Below are 22,983 nucleotides of genomic sequence, written 5' to 3'. Positions count from 1 at the left end.
TAGCACTTTTAAAGATGGTATACATATAAATAAATACAAAGATAGAGAGTGACGTGAGACGGATCTAGACGAACACCAAGTTGGGATGATTTGCGGAACTTTGACCCTTCTAGAATCACGAGCCACGAACTAAGGAGATTCCTTAACCCACGACTAGCCACTTTAGTGAACCAAAAGTATAGATAGAAGAACGCCACAATCAAGGAGACTACTTGATTGATAAGTTCGTTGAACAACTTGAGAATGATTCTCAAGTTGTTCAACGAACTTATCAATCAAGTAGTCTCCTTGATTGTGGCGTTCTTCTATCTATACTTTTGGTTCACTAAAGTGGCTAGTCGTGGGTTAAGGAATCTCCTTAGTTCGTGGCTCGTGATTCTAGAAGGGTCAAAGTTCCGCAAATCATCCCAACTTGGTGTTCGTCTAGATCCGTCTCACGTCAGTTGGTATCAGAGCTAGTCGACGACATCAAGTATATCCCGTTGAGTTTGTTCGTAAGCTTTCTAGTCAATTTTATTTTGCAATTCTGGTCGTGTCTTCCTTTGTGTCAAGTCCGATTGTTATTACAAAAAAAAAAAAAAAAAAAAAAAGTACTGTAGCATCATACTGTTCATCGCTACTGTAGCGATACTGTTCACCGTGGCGCACTGTAGCGATACTGTTCACCGCTACTGTAGCGATACTGTTCATCCCGAAAAAAAACTTTTGTTCATAACTTGTGTTTCTTTCTTATTTTGGTGTCTTGTTATATTGTTCTTGAAGTTTTGTGTTGGTTTAGAGTAAAAAAAAAAAAAAAAAATCCAGCCGCTAGGGTTTCCTTGGGCGCAAGTTTCTTGCCAAATCTGTCCAAACTTTAGTTTATTCCACCAAGTTGTTTTAATTAATTTCCTAAACTGATTTTGTGGTTGAACTTGTTTGGGGTTGGAATCTTGGAGAGGGACTACCATAATCTAGGGTTTCTTGAGTTTCTTGAAACTAATCTTGAAGTCTTGAAACTTTGATACATGTCTTGATAATTATTGGAGGATTGAAGGAGAACATTGGATTGACATTAAATTCTGGAATTCTACCCAAAAAAAAAACAGCCGAGTAATTGTGTGTTCTTAGAGTCAAAAAAAAAAAAAACAAACCAGAAAATTACATCAAGAAAAGACTACTCAAAAGTTTTGACCAACCTCCTCTTGAAAATCTTGCACACCTTGAGCCTTGATCACTTGTATCACCCGTTGAGTTTTTTGAGGATCTTGACCATCTTGATTCTTGAAGATTTGCACCCCCCTACGTATAAACAGTTTCTTGTACGTCCTTGCATCCATACGGGGTTTTCTTGGCTTAGGAGTAAACCTCTTGGGAGTTTCTTGAGCAGGCCGCTTGGGGTATTCTTGGGTGACGTTGCTTGTGTCATCTTGTGAAGCCATTGTTTAGCACCAAGCGTCAAAACTGTCTTTGTGTGGAGCAAAGAGGGGAGGGCCGAATTGTTGTTCTTGAGGGAGAGTAAGGGACGAAAATTTTGAGGGGATTTAAGAAGAGGCAATTCTGGAAAATTTTGGGGTTAGGAAGCTACCAAATTCTGTTTTGCAGCCGACTTTGGAAGGTTTAAAAGGAGCAGAAATCTGGAAATTTTTAAGCTACCAAATTCTGTTTTGCAGCCGACTTTGGAAGGTTTCAAAAGAGAAGGAAATCTGGAATTTTTTTGAGAACAATTCTGATTTGTTATAGCCGACTTTAGGAAGGTTTTTGGAGAGGGAATCTGGAAATTTTTTAAGCATAATTCTGTTTGGTTAGCCGACTTTAAGGAAATTTCCAAATAAGTCCAACACCTAACTTGTTTCCAAAAATCAATTGGGCAATTAAGTAAAGCACTTGGGAACTCCATCATCGTACTTGGACTTTCTTTTTCTTTGTACATCAATTTTTTCCTCTTCCATTCCTTATTCATTACTTGAGCTTTCCATTTCTACTTTTTGTTTCCTTGTTCCTTTGATACAATTGGGAGCTATATTGATTAAAGTTTGATTGAACTTCCTTGAGAAAATTTCTGATTTCTTCAAAGGAAACAAACAAGTGGTTTGAGAAGTGAATTGGTGAGAGCATTAGAGTGCCATACACACTTGAGTGAAAACACGAGAGGAGTGAAACACGTAAGGAAGCGAGTGAGGACTGTTCTACTAATTTTTGTTGAGTTTTGCAGGTAATAAAAGTATGAGACAAACGAATGCTCAACTGGAGCTTCACCATCTTGTGCCTAAAGGAGTAAATACTGTGGCATTGCGTGAGATAACTGAGCAATTGGAAATCATCAAAGCTCAAAAAAATGATTGGTTTTATACACGTTGCCATATCAAGGATAAAGTTTGCAGCTTAGCCATTGATAAGGGTTGTGAAGTTAATCTCGCAAGTACTGTCTTGGTTGAGAAATTGAATCTTCCAACCATTGATCATCTTCGACCTTACAAGTTGCAAAGTGATAGTGGTGATATTTGGATTACTAAGCACACACTTGTTCCTTTTCGTATTGGTCAATACGTGGATGAGGTGTTGTGTGATGTGGTTCCCATTCAAGTGACGCATGTGCTGTTGGGCCAATGGTGGATGTTTAATCGAGAAGTCAAATATGATGGATATACTAATAAGTATTCCTTCACATTTAATGGCCGTCGTACCAGGCTTGTGTCGCTTAACTCTAAGCAACTTTGTATTGATCTAGCATACATGAAGAGTGAGCATGAGCGTTATAGTATGAAGAAAGAGCTGGAGGAGCGAATTGTGACTGAAGAGGTAAAATTCGAGGGAGTTGAAAAGGAGAAAGAGGTTGAGAATAATGAGGGGAAAAAGTCAGCTACTGAGCATGAGAAAGAGATAAAAAATTCTAAGAGTAAGTTGATTGCGAGAAAGGATGTGAGATCATATGTTTTTTCTAACGATCTTGACTCTACTTTGTTTAGTGTTTCTACCTTTATGCAGGTTAAGCAAGGAAAAATTGAGTTGATCTTGGCATGTTCTATGCCTAAATCCATTGGTGAATATCAAACTTTTCATGGAGTTTGCACCTTAAGTGTTGTCTCTCTTTGTCATCCACTGATGTTCAACGTCAACCATGAGCCTGATTTGCTTGTTGGGAGGAATAATGAAGTTTCAAAGGGAGTTTCTACACTTGAAACTTGTTATAAATTTCCTTCTTATTTTGTTGGTGACAATCCTTTCCTCATTGGTCCAAATTCTGATTCCTTACAACCTGATTTTATTCTTCAATTTGAAGGTTCAGAAGCTGCCTATCTCGATCTTACTCCATTTGTGCAAGATAGGCCATACCAACAACAACTTGCAATGAATTTTGTAACTTTGCAAAATCATGTCCGGGACTTTTCTAACCTGATTGAGCATCACTATGAAGATCCTTATCTTGTGAATGTGAATGGAAAGCTATCAAGTGATTTTATACCTACAAATGCTAATCGTGTGATTTATTGTGTAGGTCCAAAGTTGACCATTCATGACACAGGACTGATTAGAGAGCTTTGGAGTGGTTGGAGTCAAGCCTTGAGTTTCCCATGGCAGATTGTGAGCATTTTCAAGCTGACCAAGAGACATGTGCACCGAATTACAATAATCATGACGTATGCAAGTATCATTCATTCTAAGAGAGCCAATATGTGGAGATTTGAAGTTTCATACTACCAATTCTTGTAGTACTATTCATTTCCAAACACGATTTGAGGACAAATCTTTTTCAAGAGGAGGGGAATGATACGAAATATGGGCCGCTTATGGGCCATGTTTTGGGCTGCAAGAGATTGAATCTTTTAGTAATAGTTAGTAGTTTATTTTCTAGATTTCTATTTTATTTGGTAGGAATAAGTTCGGTCCAAGACCTCATGTTGAGTTGGATCCGATTTATAGAGTCTAGGCTCACTATAACTTAAGTTGGTTAATTAGCTTTTATTGGGTTATGTTGGGCCAGCTTAAAGCCTTCATTGGATCAATTATAAGTTGACCATTAGATAGTGGATTTGAGTAGTGGAATCAGGCCAAAGGCCTAGCCTAGCCGAGTTAGGGTTTTGTCTTGTAATAGTTAGTAGTTTATTTTCTAGATTTCTATTTTATTTGCTAGGAATAAATTCGGTCCAAGACCTCATGTTGAGTTGGATCCGATTTATAGAGTCTAGGCTCACTATAACTTAAGTTGGTTAATTAGCTTTTATTGGGTTATGTTGGGCCAGCTTAAAGCCTTCATTGGATCAATTATAAGCTGACCATTAGATAGTGGATTTGAGTAGTGGAATCGGGCCAAAGGCCTAGCCTAGCCGAGTTAGGGTTTTGTCTTGTAAGGCTATATATAGCCTAGGTTTTCATTCATTAGGGGAGAATTCAGATTTTATAACATAATTGTGAGTTTATTCACTCTCTCTTGCTTCAAGAGAATTTCCTTTGAATACTTGAGAATTAATCTCAAGTTGTTCAACGAACTTATCAATCAAGTAGTCTCCTTGATTGTGGCGTTCTTCTATCTATACTTTTGGTTCACTAAAGTGGCTAGTCGTGGGTTAAGGAATCTCCTTAGTTCGTGGCTCGTGATTCTAGAAGGGTCAAAGTTCCGCAAATCATCCCAACTTGGTGTTCGTCTAGATCCGTCTCACGTCAGAGAGCTTGGATACTGGACGGATCAAGTAGGGTATAAACACTTTCTCGTTTTAGTCTCTTGCCTTTTGAATTGAGAGTGCCAAAATGTTAAAGCTTGAAGACGAAATCCTGTGTCGGCGACATGGTAATGAATTGTTCCAACCTAGTTGTCATGGGTCCAAAAGGTGAACTACAAAAATATCTTTTGTAGTAAATGGATTTTCTAGAGACAACTTAGATATCTTTAACTATGTTCATTTGACGATTCTCAAATCTCTTCCAACCTACAACCCTCCTACTCCTTTTCTCATTTCTGGATCATTGGCCAATGGGATGATGATACCAGTAGAGCTATACAATACCCCTACACTTGTTCAACAGGCATAAAAAGTAAGTGTAAATCTCACATACACTGACATTGTAGGCATCATCACCGCTGAATGTATTACACATATTCAAAATTTAAATTTCAAGTTCAAATCTACATTAGTTGTCATTCATCTAAAATTAACAGTGTACACACTGTTAGTGTATAACAGATTAATCTAAAAATTAAAAGGAAAAAAAAAAGAAAGTAAAACTAGAACAACCATCGCTTCATATAAGAATCCAAAAAATCCTCCACCAAATTCAGACAGCAAAATGTGTATAATTGCACTTAACATGGTATATTAACTCTCCCACATGGAGCAGCTCAGTGCGTACAATCCATGGACTGACCCGATCGAGTTACCAATTCCCTTTTCCAGCTCAATGGTTCAACTGGCCAAGTCACCAGTTCACTTTTTTAAATAAAAAATCTGAAAAAATTAGTGATGATCCATGGTGACTAATGATTACGGGCTAATTGCTTAGAATATATGTTAAAAAAAAAAAACATCGCACAAATGTATCTCTGACACACACCATTTTTCATTTTATACTTGCCGTGCTGATTGGGCACGACCGCAGAACGAATTGTCAAAAACTCTGCAAAAATGTCAGTGAGTCAGCGGCCCACAATTTTTTTTTTAATTAGTCTGTCCCGAGCCGTACTAATTGGGCACGGCTGGGGACAAGCAGGAAAAGAAAAAGGGCCAGCAAATGGGATGTATTTGGGAACATGAATTTTGTAGCAAAAGTGAAACGAAAGGCCATACAAATTCACTGCACTAGCTGCCCTCTTTCTTTCTTTCACTCTTTTCTTTGCTCTTTATTTCTTGGAAGAGATATCTAAACGATTTTATTGCACTAATCCTAATCAAAGATTTTGGTTTTATAACTTAAAGATTTTGTTGTGGAGTCTTATAACACTTAAGTTAGGAAGATCAAATTTTCAAAGTGGAAATGGAAGATTATTATATTTTTCAAATTGCAAATTATTATAATTCTATGTACAATGAAAATCCAATGCTTGCTCAAATTTTTTTGACGAACAACATGTGTTAGCTAATATATGAATATTTATATGTAAATTAAATGCAGTTTATACGCGACAAAATTCATGAATAAGAATCCATATATGTAAAATTAATATACATTTTTTAAAATTTTGCTAGTAATTAGATACATTTGTGACTAATTGGTATTCAAAGCTAAATTTTAATCACTGAAATGTATGTAAATATATAATTACCTATATTAACATTTACATTATACAATTGTCTTGAGTTCGAATATATTGACACTTACTGATAAGGCAACCCTAGGGGCAGACCCTCCTAGAACCTCCCAACCTTGTAATTATCAGAGTTGGATCTTTTCTCCCAACAGAAATTGAACTCGATTGTTCTCATGAACTCAAGACCTCTGACACACAAAGGTAATCAGCAACCTTAAGCAAATAAGGATGGATGAAGCGACACCACGATTAGGGAACAAGCTAATCGATAAAGTCTGATTTGAATCCTAAGCCATAAACTCAAGAATTCAAGAGTAAGTTCGATTAAGAACTTGAAGGAAAATTTCTCACGATTTTTGGTTGTAAAATATTCTGTCCGTCCTCATACAAGAGGTGCCTTTTTTATAGGCTAAACTAGGGCAAAAATCCGGCCCACATAAACCTGAAAGAAATTTGGTCCGCATAAAGGGCTTAAAGAGTCAGCTCTTTAAAACTTTCCGATAAGGCCCAATAAGTAATAAAATACTTAACGCCTAACAACTACTAAACTAGACAGTCTTAAAATAACTACCAACTAAACTAACAAGTATGAGATCATTCCTTCACTTCAAACGTACAAGTGAACAAGGTAACGTCATGATCCATCAAATCTTCAAACCTAACTTCCTCCTTGCTTGTATGGTGAATGATCAAGGCTTGTAAAGCTTCCTTCACCTTCTTGGATCTTGATCTTGTCATCGGACCGTCAATGTTGTCCTTGACCCAAGGTTGAAGTTGTTGCGCACCCGTATCTGCATCATTCCCTCCCTCCTCGAAAGGATTCGTCCTCGAATCTTCAAAGTCTGTATCAAAGCCAAAAGGAGATAGGTCAGATACATTAAAAGATGTGCTTATGCCATACTCACTTGGAAGTTCCAATTTGTATGCATTGTCGTTGATCCTCTCTAGTACTCGAAAAGGTCCGTCGCCTCTTGGATGTAACTTGGTCCGTCGAGATGCTGGAAACCTTTCCTTCCTCATGTGCACCCAAACCCAATCACCGGGTTCGAATACAACATGTTTTCTACCCTTATTTGCATGTTGTGCATTTTGCGCATTTTTCTTCTCAATTTGAGCTCGAACTCTCTCATGCAAGGTTCGAACAGCTTCTGCCTTTTTGACACCATCTGCGCTTAAACACTCATTAACAGGAATAGGTGATAAATCTAGAGGGGTTAGCGGCTGAAACCCATAAACAATTTCAAAAGGGGAATGATTGGTAGTAGAATGAGTGGTTCGGTTATATGCAAACTCGGCAATAGGCAAACATTCTTCCCACTTCTTCAAGTTCTTTTGAACAATGCCTCGAAGTAGAGCACCAAGGGTTCGATTGGTTACCTCAGTCTGACCATCCGTTTGGGGATGACTAGAAGTAGAAAACAGCAACTTAGTTCCCAACTTTCCCCAAAGTGATTTCCAGAAATAGCTTAAGAATTTCACATCCCTATCACTTACAATAGTACGCGGTACTCCATGCAATCTGACCACATCCTTGAAGAATAAATCAGCAACATGGCGCGCATCATTTGTTTTCCTACAAGGGATAAAATGTGCCATTTTAGAAAATCTATCCACTACAACAAAGATACTATCCATACCTGTAGAAGATCTTGGTAAACCAAGCACAAAATCCATGGATATGTCTGTCCAATGAGCATGAGGTACGGGTAGAGGAGTATACAATCCATGAGGGTTACTCCTTGACTTTGCCTGCTTACACTTTAAACACTTATCACAAATGTTAGCAATGTCACGCCTCATTTTAGGCCAATAGAAATGCTCATGCAAAATGTCAAGAGTTTTATCAATACCGAAATACCCCATCAACTCTCCGCCATGGGCTTCTCTAACAAGTAATTCCCTAAGTGAACAGTTGGGAATACATAGGCGATTTTCTTTGAACAAGAAGCCTTCATGCCTATAAAACTTTTGAAATGCAGCATGTTCACAAGCTTGAAACACATTAGAAAAATCAGCATCATGTGCATACAAGTCTTTAATGTGCTCAAAACCAAGTAACTTAGTGCTCAGGTTAGTGATCAAAATATACCTTCTAGACAATGCATCCGCAACGACATTATCTTTTCCCTTCTTATACTTAATGATATATGGAAAGGAATCAATAAATGCAATCCATTTCGCATGTCTTTTATGCAACTTACCCTGCCCCTTAAGGAATTTAATTGATTCATGATCAGTATGTATCACAAATTCCTTAGGCATAAGATAATGCTGCCACACTTCAAGAGCACGCACAACAGCATACAATTCTTTATCATAAGTAGGGTAATTAAGAGCTCCCCCACTCAACTTCTCACTGAAATATGCCAAGGGCCTATTATTTTGATGTAAAACAGCTCCGATGCCAATCCCACTAGCATCACATTCAACTTCAAACATCACATCAAAATTAGGCAAAGCAAGAATAGGTACTGAAGTTAACAAATTTTTAAGCTTATTAAACGACTCTTCTTGCTCTTTTCCCCATTGAAACCCCACATTCTTTTTAACTATCTCATTCAAAGGTGCTGCAATAGTGCTAAAGTCTTTAACAAATCTCCTATAGAAACTTGCAAGACCATGAAAAGACCTTACCTGAGACACATTGGTTGGAGTCGGCCACTCCATGATAGCCTTTACCTTGGCGGGATCAACACTTATGCCATTTGCACCAACAATATAACCAAGAAAGTTAATCTCAGGAGTGCAAAAGACACATTTTTTCAGGTTAGCAAATAACCTATTTTCACGCAGGGCACTTAAAACAAGTCGCAAATGCTCAACATGCTCTTCTAAAGACTTGCTAAAGATCAATATATCATCAAAATAAACAACAACGAACTTTCCAAGAAAATGTTTTAAAACATGGTTCATTAATCTCATGAAAGTACTTGGGGCATTTGTTAAGCCGAAAGGCATCACAAGCCACTCATAAAGACCATACTTCGTTTTGAAAGCAGTTTTCCATTCGTCACCTTCTTTTATCCTTATTTGATGATAACCAGATCTTAAGTCAATTTTAGTGAAAATGATTGCTCCATGCAATTCTTCTAACATATCGTCTAGCCTAGGAATGGGATGACGATACTTAACAGTAATTTTATTAATTGCACGACAATCTGTACACATTCTTCAAGTCTCTTCTTTCTTAGGTACTAAAATAACGGGAAATGCACAGGGACTAAGAGATTCACGAACCTGGTCCTTTTCAAGGAAGGAATCGACTTGCCTTTGGATTTCCTTTGTTTCCTCCGGATTTGCTCTATAGGCTGGTCGATTTGGTAGAATTGCTCCAAGAACAAAGTCGATTTGATGTTCAATACCTCGAATTGGAGGTAATCCTTTCGGTAGTTCCTCCGAAAACACATCCTTGAATTCCTGCAAAAGAGAGTAGATTGCACTAGGAAGAGAATTGGTTATGTCTAGTGTGTAAAAAGAAGAATAATCAGCTTCCCTGTACAGAAGTACTACGAGAAGACTTTGTGCATTCAAAGCCATATCTACCTCACGCACACTTGCATAGAAGTTCCTTTTTTTCACCTTCAAGCTCTCGGCCTCACTGAGTTTTTTTCCACTCGAATTTCCTTTTTCACTCAACTCGGCTTCTACTTTCTTTTTTCCCTCATTCTCTCTCTCATTCGGCTTTTTCTTTGTTTCTTTCGGTCGCCTTTTCTCTCTCTCTTTTTTTAAATGCAATTGTTCTGCATACACTTGTGTAGGTGTCAATGGTGAAAGAGTGATTTTGAGGTTGTCCATAATGAACTTATATTTATTGGTAAGTCCAATATGATCAGCCTGTCTATCATACTCCCAAGGACGTCCCAACAAGACATGACTAGCTTGCATAGGAATTACATCACATAAAACTTGGTCCTTGTACCGACCAATAGAAAAAGCGATTAAAGCTTGTTTGGTCACCTTGACTTCCCCCCCATCATTTAACCAAGATAGTCTATAGGGTTTAAGGTGGTAAGTCCATGGAAGGTGTTTTTGCTCAACAAAGTCAGGAGCTACGCAATTAGTACAAGAGCCACTATCAATGATCATGAGACATACCTCATCTCCAATTTTGCATCTTGTATGAAAAATGTTGGTCCGTTGGAGATCATCTTCTTGAGCTTGTGCATTTAGCACTCTCATAGTCACCATAGCTCGAGCCACGGGGTCCTCTTCTATTTCAACCAGGTCATCATCCTTCCCCTCTTCTTCAAGCAATGGCATGTCCACATATTCCTCCTCCCCTTCGTTTTGCCACATTCCCTCTTCATTCATATACATGATGTTTCGGTTAGGGCATTGAGCCATGAGGTGGCCAATTCCCTTGCATTTGAAACATGCCTTTGGCTGGTTGGTAGATGTATTTGCTCCTGGAAGAGTCGGCCGCGGGGTTGGTTTAGAAGAAGTTGCACTCGGATGGGACGGTTGTTCCATCCGCTTGTTTTCCCTCTCTCTATTACCTTGCCTTGGCCTAGCACTGGATGTTGGCAATTGATTTCTTTTCCAAGGAGTGAAAGAGGATGTAGTGATTCGGCCGCTAGGTGTCTTTAGAGGTAAGGCTTGCTTTGCCACCTTCTCTGCATACGACACCATTTGTTGAAGTTCAAAGTGGTCTTGAAGCTCAACTTTCTTCCTAATTTCAGGATTTAATCCATTAAGGAACCTTGCCATGGTTGCTTCCGGATCCTCTTGGACATTGGCCCTTATCATCGCTATCTCCATTTGTTTGTGGTACTCATCAACCGAATTAGAACCTTGAGTGAGTCGTTGGAGCCGATTGTACAAGTCCGTGGTATAATGGAAGGGTACAAATCGCTTCCTCATCACTTGCTTCATTTCAGCCCAAGTGTCAATTGGTGGTTCCCTATTTCTCCTTCTTATGGCACATACTTGCTCCCACCAAATGGATGCATAATCTTCAAATTCAATAGCCGCAAATTTCACCTTTTTCTCTTCAGAGTAGTTGTGGACTTCAAACACTTGCTCAACTCGCCTAACCCAATCCAAATAAGCTTCAGGATCATTTTTTCCATGAAAGGTAGGCATCTTAGTCTTGATGGAACCAAGATTGTCATCGGTTCTCCTAGGTCGGTCTCGACCTTCCCTCGCTTCCCTGTGGCTTTTCCTTGATCGGAATGAGGTGTTAGAATGATACCCCTCATCATCTGCATCATGCTCAACACTCTGAGCACTTGAAGCCCTATTGGGAATATCTCCAGTACCTCGCATCTCAATGGCAGCCAACCTGTCGGATAGTTGTGTCTCTACAAATTCGGATAGTACATACATTTCAGTGATTAAAATTTAGCTTTGAATACCAATTAGTCACAAATGTATCTAATTACTAGCAAAAATTTTAAAAAAATGTATATTAATTTTACATATATGGATTCTTATTCATGAATTTTGTCGCGTATAAACTGCATTTAATTTACATATAAATATTCATATATTAGCTTACACATGTTGTTCGTCAAAAAATTTGAGCAAGCATTGAATTTTCATTGTACATAGAATTATACTAATTTGCAGTTTGAAAAATATAATAATCTTCCATTTCCAATTTGAAAATTTGATCTTCCTAACTTAAGTGTTATAAGACTCCACAGCAAAATCTTTAAGTTATAAAACCAAAATCTTTGATTAGGATTAGTGCAATAAAATCGTTTAGATATCTCTTCCAAGAAATAAAGAGCAAAGAAAAGAGTGAAAGAAAGAAAAAAGGCAGCTGGTGCAGCGAATTTGTATGGCCTTTCGTTTCACTTTTACTACAAAATTCATGTCCCCAAATACATCCCATTTGCTGGCCCTTTTTTTTTCCCACCTGTCCCTAGCCGTGCCAAGTCAGCACGGCTCAGGACAGGCTATTTTTAAAAAAAAAAATTATGGACTGCTACCCACTGACATTTTTGCAGAATTTCTGACAATTCATTCTGTGACCGTGCCCAGTCAGCACGACAAGTATAGAATAAGAAATGATGTGTGTCAGAAATATATTTGTGCGATGTTTTTTTTTTTTTACATATATTCTAAGCAATTAGTGATAACTGTTACCACAAAGATATTCCCAATCCCCAACTTCTTTTGCTTTATCCTCATCGCCTAAATATATAGCTCAAGTTTAAATTTAATAATTTTGATCGTATAATTGAAAAGATAAACTTTATTTTGAGTAATATATTCCAAACAACATTTACATATACTAAAAAAATTCTCCTGTCATGAAAAATGAAAAAAGAGTAAAAATTGATTACTGTACCTTCTTCTAACCATCAAAAAAAAGAAAGTTCAAACCATCGTACAAAAAACAAAGGAAATTTTCAAACCAGAAAACAAAAAAAAATCTCAAAATACACACAAGAAAGAAAACTTCAAATGATTGAAGTAAAGAAGTGATCAAAAGAAAGGGTGGCCATAAAAAAAGACGAGTGAAGAGTGATTATACACGAGAATGGAGAGAGGAGAATAGTTTATAGAGGAGACTGAATATATTAGCCTTGGAAATCAGAAATCAAAGTCATGCAAGTGAAATTGCTTTGGAGAGAGAATGGAGATTACAGAGTGAGGAAGACGAGAAGACGGCGGCAGATCTGGGGGCTCGAGGAAGAGTTTGTTTCAAGTATTTGAGGGTTTCTCTTTTTTTTTTTTCTTTTCCTTTGCAGATATCAGAGAGAGAGAGAGAGAGAATTAAGGGTCTGTTTAGTTAGAAATAAAATATTTTCCTTGGAAAAATATTTTCCGTGAAAGTAATTTTCCATGAAAATCATTTTCCTTTCATCATTTTCAGGTGTTTGGTTAGCTTATTGAAAATATTTTCTTATTTCATTTTTCTGGTGTTTGTTTAACTTTTGAAATATTTTCACTTTTATCTTTATCTTTACTTTCTATACATTATAACTATATACTTCTTCCCATACAAAATAAGAAAATTTATCTCATTATTTAACTTAAAAAAATCTTGGAGAAATATATATCTGAATAAAAAATCTCCTTAAGCAATAAACAAATTACTGATCATTTAGTGTCAAATATCAATCACATACAATATTTATTGTGACATATATCTTGCACTCTCATTGCTGAAAGTTTCTCTAGAAAAGAAGGTCCCTATTATACATAATTAATTACTAACATAAGATGAATTTTTTTTTTTTTTTGAATATACTAGGAAGAAGGTTGGGTTGAATTGGATGGTACGGAGAAGGGCGTGTAAAAAAGAGATCTTGGGTTCGAGTCCTCCTGTTTACACTATAAAAAAAAACATACTACAAGATGTTTTCAATAAGTTTGAAACATATTACAGGCGAAATGCATGCATTTCGAAAAACAACTTCAGTAAACTTAGAAGGGAAGTTGTTTTCCATAAGATGAATGAAAATATTTTACATAAGAAAATGATTTGGAAGGGAAGTTATTTTCCATAAGATGAATGAAAATATTTTACATAAGAAAATGTTTTCATTAACTTTTGTGCAACCAAACACAGGAAATTAGAAAAATATTTTCCTGGAAAACATTTTCACCCGAAACAAATGGACCCTAAGTGCTAAACAATTTCCAATCGTGCTTGCAGTACAATGGCTACTTCCGTATACTCTCGTGCACCATGTACCAAGTTCGAACCTAGACACCAGTGAAAACTATGGCTTTTTTTGGCAAATTTCAATACCAATTGAGAACCGGACTCCGTTGGTTCGGCTGGTTTACCACTTTTGAGGGTAAATTACTATTTCCGGCCGGCTTTACAATGGGATAGGTTTCATGCTCGATTCCAGTTCAACCGGTCGATCCAGTCCCATTTTAAAAACACCGGTCTGTGTGTACATTTACAGCGACTATTAGCCAAAACAACAAACTTTGGCATCAGTAATAAGGCGAGAATTCCATCAAAAAGAACTGAAACTGTGGAATTTGCTGGCTAAAGTCGGTTAAAGTCAGATCCCTAAATCTCTCTTTCAAAGTATTCTGTACTTGCAGTTGAGAAGTTCGAACACAAAAACACCTTCACTATGTCCTAAGCCCTTGTACTTAATCTGTGAAGAAACGAAGTAAAACAGATTAATGTGAATACCGAGTTCAAATGTCAGCTTTTTTTTTTTTTTTAATATTGAGCAAGAACTTAGATTACCTCCTCCTCCATTTCTCTGTTTCCGTATTTTTCCTGTCAAAAGTTCCCCTAGAGGAGTCTCTGGGACAGGTATCCACTTCCCAATAGCAGCAAGAGGCCAGCTGTGGTCAAATATAACAAGGAAAACGAACAATATCAAGTAAACTCAGCATATTTGTAGGGAGAAGAGAATCCACTCCACATAGTTTGAAGGGATTTTATACAGCAAGTCACCAACAACAGAATCAAACACACCACACATATAGACTCAATTAATTATATGCAAGCCTAATGTATCCAACAATTCATAGTAACATCTCTCTGACCTGATCAATCCGATGGCTATGGACACAAGCCACAATTTCCAACTGAGTCTAACCGTGGAAGTGAATTTACCGAGAAAGAAGATCATAACAACCTATAGAAGAGCGATACATAAGAAGTATGACACTATATGGTGCACATCTCAATTAAAAGAAAGGATAAACATGATACCTGAAGAACCACTGTAAGCCCAATTATTCCCATGAAGAGATGGTTCTTAGTGACTCCTTTGAAAACGTTGATCTCATCAGGTTTTCGAGCATTAAATTCATTAAAAACCTGTGATTTGAATGACAAGCTCATTCAGGTACTCAGTGAGAGGAAATAAACCAGAGTATCAGATTGAAATAGACAGCCGCATGTAGCATTTAATAAGCAATATTTTAAGAAGTTTAGGCAAAGAAACAACCCAAAAAGCACCCAAGAATACAAAAACCTATAATTTGCACAATCATACCTAAAATATTGGCAAACTTCTAACAGACAGCATTACATTCTTTATTCCTTAATGGAAATTTTCAGTCAATCACGAAAAGTTCTAAGCTTTAGCCTCCTTACTGTAAACATTCTGCATCAGACTAATTGGAAAAACAGGTTTTAAACCTTCAAGTGAGTAAAAGTGAGAGATCTTGACATCAAGCACGCAAGAGACATAACAAGGGAGACAAATGTGCAATCAAGAACAACATGCCTCACGTTTACTGTTTAGTTGCATGCAAAAGCTTCACCAACTATTTGAACCAAGTTTCGATTTTAATTACATACACATTGGCCCAAGAAGCAACACAAAACCATGTACCAAAATTTCTAACCATGTTGGTCATTCAAAATCAGATGAACAAAATACTCCAGAATGCAATTGCACCTTTATAGGATATAATCTAAACAAGCATACAAGTATGTATAGAACAAGTTAAAACCATGGCATTATACAACAGTATCCAAATTCTATTCAATCCCAGTCATTAGAATGATGAATTACCTGACAAAGGACAAAAGCATTGAATATCAGCGTATTCTTGACTTTATTAGCATGATCAGCATTGTCATGCTCCAGATGGAGGATACTTTTGCCACGGAAATTCAGGATCAGAAGGACTGTCACTTGATAAAGAGCCTGTCATTTTCCAAGGACATCAAAAGCTCTTGTTAGACAAATTACAGACAGGGAAACTCATTCCTTTCCACTTTCAAGCAATTCTGAGAGCTCAGAGCAGTTCCAAACAAATCGTGAATACCTGAATCAACAAGTTCCTCCACATTATATTGGTTACGAGAGGCTCCCTAACAGTAGGAAATATACAATCAGCATTCATTTTGTAATAAAGTCAGTTTAAAGAAATAACTGTTTCTTGAGTAGTCAGTCAAGATAACAACAATGCAGTAGTAACTAATAAGACAAATAATATAATCTTGCTTCCAAATTCTTAAAATCTAACAAATACCATGGCATCCTGCTATCAAAGCTACATTAAGACCCAGATGAGCCAAGCCTTTTCAATTTCATGCTTGGCTTGATTAATGTTTAACCCAAGCTTCAAAACCATATGAATGTATTTAAAGCTCAGCTCATGAAGGAAACTAGTTGTTCAAGCACAAGTTCAGCTTGGCTTGGCCTGCTTTAATATAAACTAACATCATGTCATGTGTTAAGCTTAGTTCATTCATAAATGAACACACTCAAGCAAGCCTATTTGAGCCAAACCCCAAGCTCAACCAAAAAATCAGTTCCACGACCAAACAAGAATGAGCAAAAATTAAACCTCTATAAATGATTATGCATCTTACTACCCCGGTTTGACAAAATCAGAAATTTACCCCCAAAAAAGACACAGAATTATTGAAAAAGACAACTGCTGCAAAAGGCATACTTGGAATACTTTCTTGTCATTCTTTAGTAAAACTAACCTTCGACGAACTGGAGGTCTGGTCATGAGATGATCCGTGGGTGGTTCAGTTGCCAGCGCAAGTGCACCAAGAGTATCCATGATAAGATTCACCCAGAGAAGCTGCATAAGCGAATCAATATACAAATCAAATAACGTAACAAGTTAATATTGGCATACAAGCTTATGCGCACAAATACCAGTACGAACACCTGCTCTGATGCAAGGGTACACACTCGAAGACATAAGGTACTGACTCAGATCTTTTCCTTTTTCATGCATGTTAGTGATTTTCTATTTTCGTCCTGTTATCGAGTGAGATCGAGGGGAGGAGATACAGAGAAGGATCTAAACCTGCACAGCATTCAGCGGGACATCACCAGCAGAAACAGCAGCAACAACATTAATTATTAGAGCTGCAACATTTACTGTGAGCTGGAACTGAATAAATTTCTGAATGTTGGCATAAACAGATCTACCCCACCGGACCACCTGCAGTCAACAGAAAAGCAGAAATCAGGATCTAAACAAAATAAGTAGTTCTAAAAGTTAATGATGACAAGACAACGTTCTTTCGACTTTCAAGCCATGCATAATTTATCCTACTTTTCAACAGAGCTCAATTATAGAATCATGAACTTGTTTGAATAAAACAAAAGGACATAAACAGGAAAGTTCAAGCCAAAAGGTAACAAAAATGTAAAGAACATCTATTTGCATTTTCAAACTACTAAAGTAGCCTCACCTTTACCACAGAAGCAAAGTCGTCATCCAGTATAATGATGTCTGAACTCTCTTTGGCAACTTCAGTTCCTTGGATGCCCATGGCAAGACCAATGTCGGCCTACAATGTAAGAAAATGAAGGCCATAATTACTCTTGAGAACGGTTCCATTCTCACAGACAATATTAAAACCAAGCACCCAACGAATGCTCTTTGGCCTTATTTTTCAACTGCTTATGATTGTGTAAAAGCTGATTTTAAAAGTCAAAATCAGCACCAGAATAGATGCTTCTGATTTTGCAGCTTTTTTGGCCCCAAAAATCCAAAATCATAACATGAAAAACAGTTGAGAACACAATAAAATAACTTTTTCAAAATCAGAATCTAAAATCAGTTGAGAACAAAGGCCTTTACATTAAATAGGGAGGTGCGAAGAACAAGTAGAACGGTAATGCCAAAATAACCTGGCAGTGGAAGTCCCATCAACCAATTCCACTGCACTTTCAAAAGCCCCACTAAATTTACTATGCTTGGGCTCCCAGATGTACCATTCCTTATAATCAAGTACATTTCACCACCAATCCCCCCTTCCTCAAAAAATACAGCAGCAAAAACCCACATTGAGGATCTGATCCCTATGCTGCATATAAACTGATCCCTATGCTGCATATAAACTAAAAAACTACTCCCACTCAATGACAGGGTAACAGAGTACACAAAACATGATGTAATGCAGGAGACTCAAGTCATAGGACATGTTGATAGACTTTCTACCACCAGCCACAGAATAAGCAAACCTCATGTAATGCAGGAGCATCATTAGTGCCATCTCCGGTTACAGCAACTACATGCTTCTTCCTCAATGCTTGCACAAGTAAAAGTTTGTCATTGGGGGATGATCTTCCCATTACCTACGCATCAAATTGAATTAATCCAATGAACAACTTTCCTAAATCCATTTATGCAGGTGCGGCCAATTAATTTTAGATGCTATTTAATACACATATCTTACAGATATCTTCTCAGCAACTTCTCGTCTTCGTTCTTCAGACAAGGCACGGAATGCCTTTCCCTCAATAATCAGATTTGGCTCAGTAGCATCAGCATCAGCATCAGACTTTAGTATCCCACATTCTAAAGCAATTGCTCGAGCAGTGTTGAGATTGTCACCAGTGACCATGCGTACCTAGGAATTCCAGGAGAGTTAATCATGATGGTGAGAAATCCACCAGATAACAACTTCCAAGACAAATCAGAATGCCTCTGCATTTTTGCCCATCTTAATGAAGCATAAACATTCTTGAGCAAAAAAAAAAACCCTAAATATTATGCCGAAAACAAAAAGTTGTATTCAGGAAAGAAAACTGGAGAAGTGAAGGAAGTTATCCAAAGTTCATGGTTTACCAAAAATATTCAACAAAACAAACTAGCATAGTCACTACCTGACAGACAACATAACAAAATCATAAGAAAAATTCAAACTAAATATACAGCTCTTGGCACATTAGTGCCGGTTAACACAGCACATTCAAAAGTAAAATGTCCGAAAATCCAAGACCAACTGCTCACAATCACCAAGTGCTGGAAAGCTTTAGGAAAAGGGAGTTGCAAATTTACCATCTGGCAGGTTCTTTTTGTTTTTCTTTTTTGATCTTTTCAAATAACATTGAAAAGAATAGATGTATAGAGACAACAATTTTATAGTTTGACACTGAAATATTACTATCGCATAAGATTGCAAGCACAGTTGTCCAATGCATGCATGTTCTTCTATTTTAGCTTATGTAATAATACAGTATCACCCTTTAGCAGGAAGGAACTTTCTAGCTAAACTTTTGCCAAAACTAAAACTTGGACAGTATTGCCATCAACACTAAGCCAAAGGAAGCTGGCAAGTAATCAGTAGTATTAATGAAGACAGGATGAATCTGCATGTATTGGTGAAGATATTTCAAAACATAAGCGGTGAAGACGTGGCCCAACTTGACCCGTTCAAACAGGACGGTCTAGGGACTTTTTTGTGCTGAGTACAAAGATGCGGTTTAAATGTATGATCACACATTTAAGACAAACTCAAACAATCATCCACTACAACTAGATGATGATGCCCAGCAACTTCATTTTCAGCAAAAAGAGGAGAATCAATAAAGATAATGCAAAGGCTGAAATATGCTTTCTGAGAAACATTGAAGCTTTTTCATGGAAGTATGCAAACTCTGCAGTAAACACTGCCGAGACATAAATCTCTAAGAATACCAAAAAAATGACTAGGATATTCAAGCATATTCCAGGTAGGACAAATAAAAATTTCCAGTCTAAATTTAGGTGATAAGTTGCCTCAACAAGGTCTACATGCAAAAACAGACTACACAGGAAAAAAGGAATTTCTTGAGTGATAGGGGTTCAAACTTGCAAAAACGTCTAATACAGATTTAAATGTGAAAGAAAGTACACCATTAACACAAATAAAATTCAATGTTAAGTTGTGAGGTCAAGTAGGACATGAAGTACATGATCAGTGAAAGTAAAAGTTATATCAGCCTTTACATTGACCAAAAAACTAAGAATAATGCCCTATCAGTTAACAGGTATGTTGGTCTAATAGCCCATGATCATCCAATTCACACACTCTTAAATAGATAAAAAATAGGAAAAGTTATACACCTTAACACCAGCATTTTTGCAAAGCTGGACAGCATCTCTAACACCTGGCCGGCAAGGATCCTGTATCAAAATATGCATACCATCAGTGACATATTAAGAACCATGGTGGGCAAACTCAAGCTGAAGAAATGACGAGACTGCACTGGAACATACAGACTCCCAAATGAAGAAGACATGAACTGGGAAAAAATTTAGTATTCCTTAGATTTACCCTATAGACAAGAATCCAGTCTCCATACCACCCCAAACAATATCAAGTTTCCAAGAAATGCAAAACAATAAAAAGGGAATAAGAAAATCAAATTAGGAAAAAAAAATGAAAACCACTGGCCTAAATGAGCAAGCAGAAACACAGGAGGAAGTACAACAGAATCCAAAGCATCTTTGTCAAGAACAACCAGTATAATCAGCTGGGACAGAGAGGATGTGGAAAGGATGGGGGATGGGAAACAGGTGTTTAAGAGAACAAAGTTTCCTTTTGTGTGTCCACATGATAGGACCATCAGATAGGACTGCTAGAAAAACAATAAAAGACAAACAATTAAGCACTTGGCTCTAACCCAATTCAATTGCCTTAGCTTGAGCTTGAGCAAGTTTCATTATTGAGCTATAATTCGAAACATTTGGAAAAGCCGAAGTTTAGGCTTAATTTGGGAGTTTAGGATAGAAAAGAAAAGAAGGGAAAGCTTAAGTTATGAGAGAAGAGAAGAGAAGAGAAGAGATTGTTATATTGTTTGGGAGTTTTGAGAATTAGTGGAATGATTTTGGACATAGAAGTCATTAAACATTTGTTTAAAACCTTTTTAAGGACAAAATAGGCATTTTAAAAAAATTATCAAGCTTTCTCCAAACTTTCTTCCCATTTCCTTCCGATTTGGGAGGAAGCATTTTGATAACTATTCATCTTTCCGTTTCCTTTCTTTTCTTTCCTACTTCAAACTAACCAATGAAGCAAAAGTAAACTTTCTCTTCTTTCCCTTTCTTTTCTATCCAACTCCTCCACTCCCAAACGAACCCTTAGATTCTTGGTTATCATAAAATGAAAATATTAAGCCAAAATATGTATATACATTATAAGCATTAGATATTCTTGGAAAAAATATATGAGCTCAACTAAAATAGACAAGGCATGGAAATGCTCCACTATAAATGGAACAAGTATTCAACTTCTAGCTGGGCAACCAGAGAGCTGAAACCATTCATTAGACCCAAAGCCTGGGTCAGACAAGCGTGAAATAATCAATAAATGGGCAAACAGAAGCATGTCTTAAGCTTCCAATACTGGCAGTCAATAATTGCTTCCAAGCCTAAAAGACAAGTACAGGAAAGGAATCTAGTGGTCTATCAAACAAAAAAGGTAATTGCATAATTTCACACAAGTTATATATGAATAATTGGACATTGAGCATTATAACATCAGTGCAGATTAATGTCTACCACAAACTTTATGATCCAACTTAAAAGTAACTTTAGAAGTGGAGGGCAAGAAGACAAAATGCAGCAAATCCAGACAGTGAAACAATCATTTAGTGCACATTTTGCCCAAACGACAAAGGCAATATAAGAATTTTTGCAAAATGGGAAGTAAGTCTTAATAGTGTCCAACATTTGAAATATTAAAAAATGACCAGCATTTTCCAATACAAGTTTAAAAATGATAACAAGTAGTCCCCTCATATCATTTTCCTTTCCAACTTTGACCAGGCACACTTAAAAGAGGAGCACATATAATCCACCAGTCACTTTTGACAAAATATAGCAGGTTTACCTTCCCAACAGAACTGAACATTTTTACAGTCAAAAAGCTTTATGGAGGAATTTTATGGAAACTTGACGATCAATAATCTAAGACTATTGGTGCTGAACAATTTCCTTCTGACAGCTAGCAAACAATATCTGGCCCACAAAAATAGGACCGCGAGAGTACCTTGATACCAACAATAGCAAGCAAGACAAGCTGCCCCTCAGGTAACTGCCAATTACTGAGTTCCTCCTCATTTGTTGGAACATCCTTGCCTTCATGATGGCGATATGCAATAGCAACACAACGCAAACTTCTAGCAGCCATATCCTCAATTGCTGTCTTAAAATCTAACACCTGTAGATACACACAGAAAGAGAGAGATACAAAAAATCAAAAGAAATAGGATAACTAGTTTGAACCAGAGGTTTAAAAAGTTATGCTCAAATGCATAAGCTTTCAATTTAATCAGGATATTCAACATCAATACATGGAGGATGGTTAAAAGTCAGTCATTTTAAATGAATGTCAAAGCAGACTTAGAAAACAAAAAACTATACAACAGATAAAGAATAACAGAATTGCAAGTGTGTGAAGAAAAAGAATAAAAAAAAATGAATGATTTTGTCAGACCTTTTCTTCAATCGGTTGGATGCCATCATTTTCATCCATATAAGCAGTGCATGAAGCAAGCACAATCTCAGCAGCCCCTTTCCAATGAACATGAATGTCAGAATCTGGCTGCATAAATAACAAAAACACAGGAGTGTGATGACCAAAATTCTGCAAAATTAACAATCTTACATTATATTCAACTTTTTATATCCACAATTTAATCCTTAACAGTTAAGAATGCTAAGCAAAAGACCTTGAAACAGAATCACAAGAAAGTAAATTAGTGTGGCACGTTAAGCAAGTATCAGAATTTTGTGGCGGAATTTCTCATTACCAGTTTCACAGCAACACCTCCTCGCTTTTTCTCTGAGTTGAATGGAAAAGCATGGATGATTGATGAACTTGATCTAATAACGTCAAAGTTCATCCCAAGCTACAAAAAGGCAATCTATTAATAAAACCAATATTCTGACCAAATAGGAGCATAAGAAAAGAATGGTAATTAACAGCCAGAATGAGATTGGGGAATTACATTTAATCCCCATTGAAGAATAGCCTTTTCAGTTGGTGAACCAGAGACCTCTGCATCTCCACCACCCTGTGTTAACCATCACAATCAGTTAATATTTTTTACTTCCTCATTTAATTATATAAACACAAAAGCTTC

General features: G+C 37.0%; 1 protein-coding gene across 11 annotated transcripts in view; it reads right to left on the bottom strand.

Moving 5' to 3' along the window:
* Positions 1-13,928: 13,928 nt before the first annotated feature.
* Positions 13,929-22,983, bottom strand: part of LOC113691712 (calcium-transporting ATPase 8, plasma membrane-type-like) — a 39,531-nt gene continuing 30,476 nt past the window's right edge. For all 11 annotated transcript variants that reach the window (XM_027209984.2, XM_027209987.2, XM_027209989.2 and 8 more), the window contains 16 exons: positions 22,849-22,914; positions 22,651-22,749; positions 22,335-22,442; positions 21,888-22,058; positions 19,961-20,020; positions 18,309-18,482; positions 18,094-18,207; positions 17,319-17,417; positions 16,928-17,065; positions 16,596-16,696; positions 15,926-15,971; positions 15,670-15,804; positions 14,859-14,966; positions 14,690-14,781; positions 14,385-14,485; positions 13,929-14,289 (listed from right to left, as the gene is read on the bottom strand). In XM_027209984.2, coding sequence (XP_027065785.2) covers positions 14,285-14,289; positions 14,385-14,485; positions 14,690-14,781; positions 14,859-14,966; positions 15,670-15,804; positions 15,926-15,971; positions 16,596-16,696; positions 16,928-17,065; positions 17,319-17,417; positions 18,094-18,207; positions 18,309-18,482; positions 19,961-20,020; positions 21,888-22,058; positions 22,335-22,442; positions 22,651-22,749; positions 22,849-22,914 — 1,617 coding nt within the window. In that variant the 3' untranslated portion in view covers positions 13,929-14,284. The remainder of the gene's footprint in view (positions 14,290-14,384; positions 14,486-14,689; positions 14,782-14,858; positions 14,967-15,669; positions 15,805-15,925; positions 15,972-16,595; positions 16,697-16,927; positions 17,066-17,318; positions 17,418-18,093; positions 18,208-18,308; positions 18,483-19,960; positions 20,021-21,887; positions 22,059-22,334; positions 22,443-22,650; positions 22,750-22,848; positions 22,915-22,983) is intronic.

The sequence above is a fragment of the Coffea arabica genome, chromosome 6c, assembly GCF_036785885.1.
Source record: "Coffea arabica cultivar ET-39 chromosome 6c, Coffea Arabica ET-39 HiFi, whole genome shotgun sequence".
NCBI lineage: Eukaryota > Viridiplantae > Streptophyta > Magnoliopsida > Gentianales > Rubiaceae > Coffea > Coffea arabica.
Note: the sequence above shows the minus strand (reverse complement) of the source record. Positions and strands in the feature narration are given on the sequence as shown.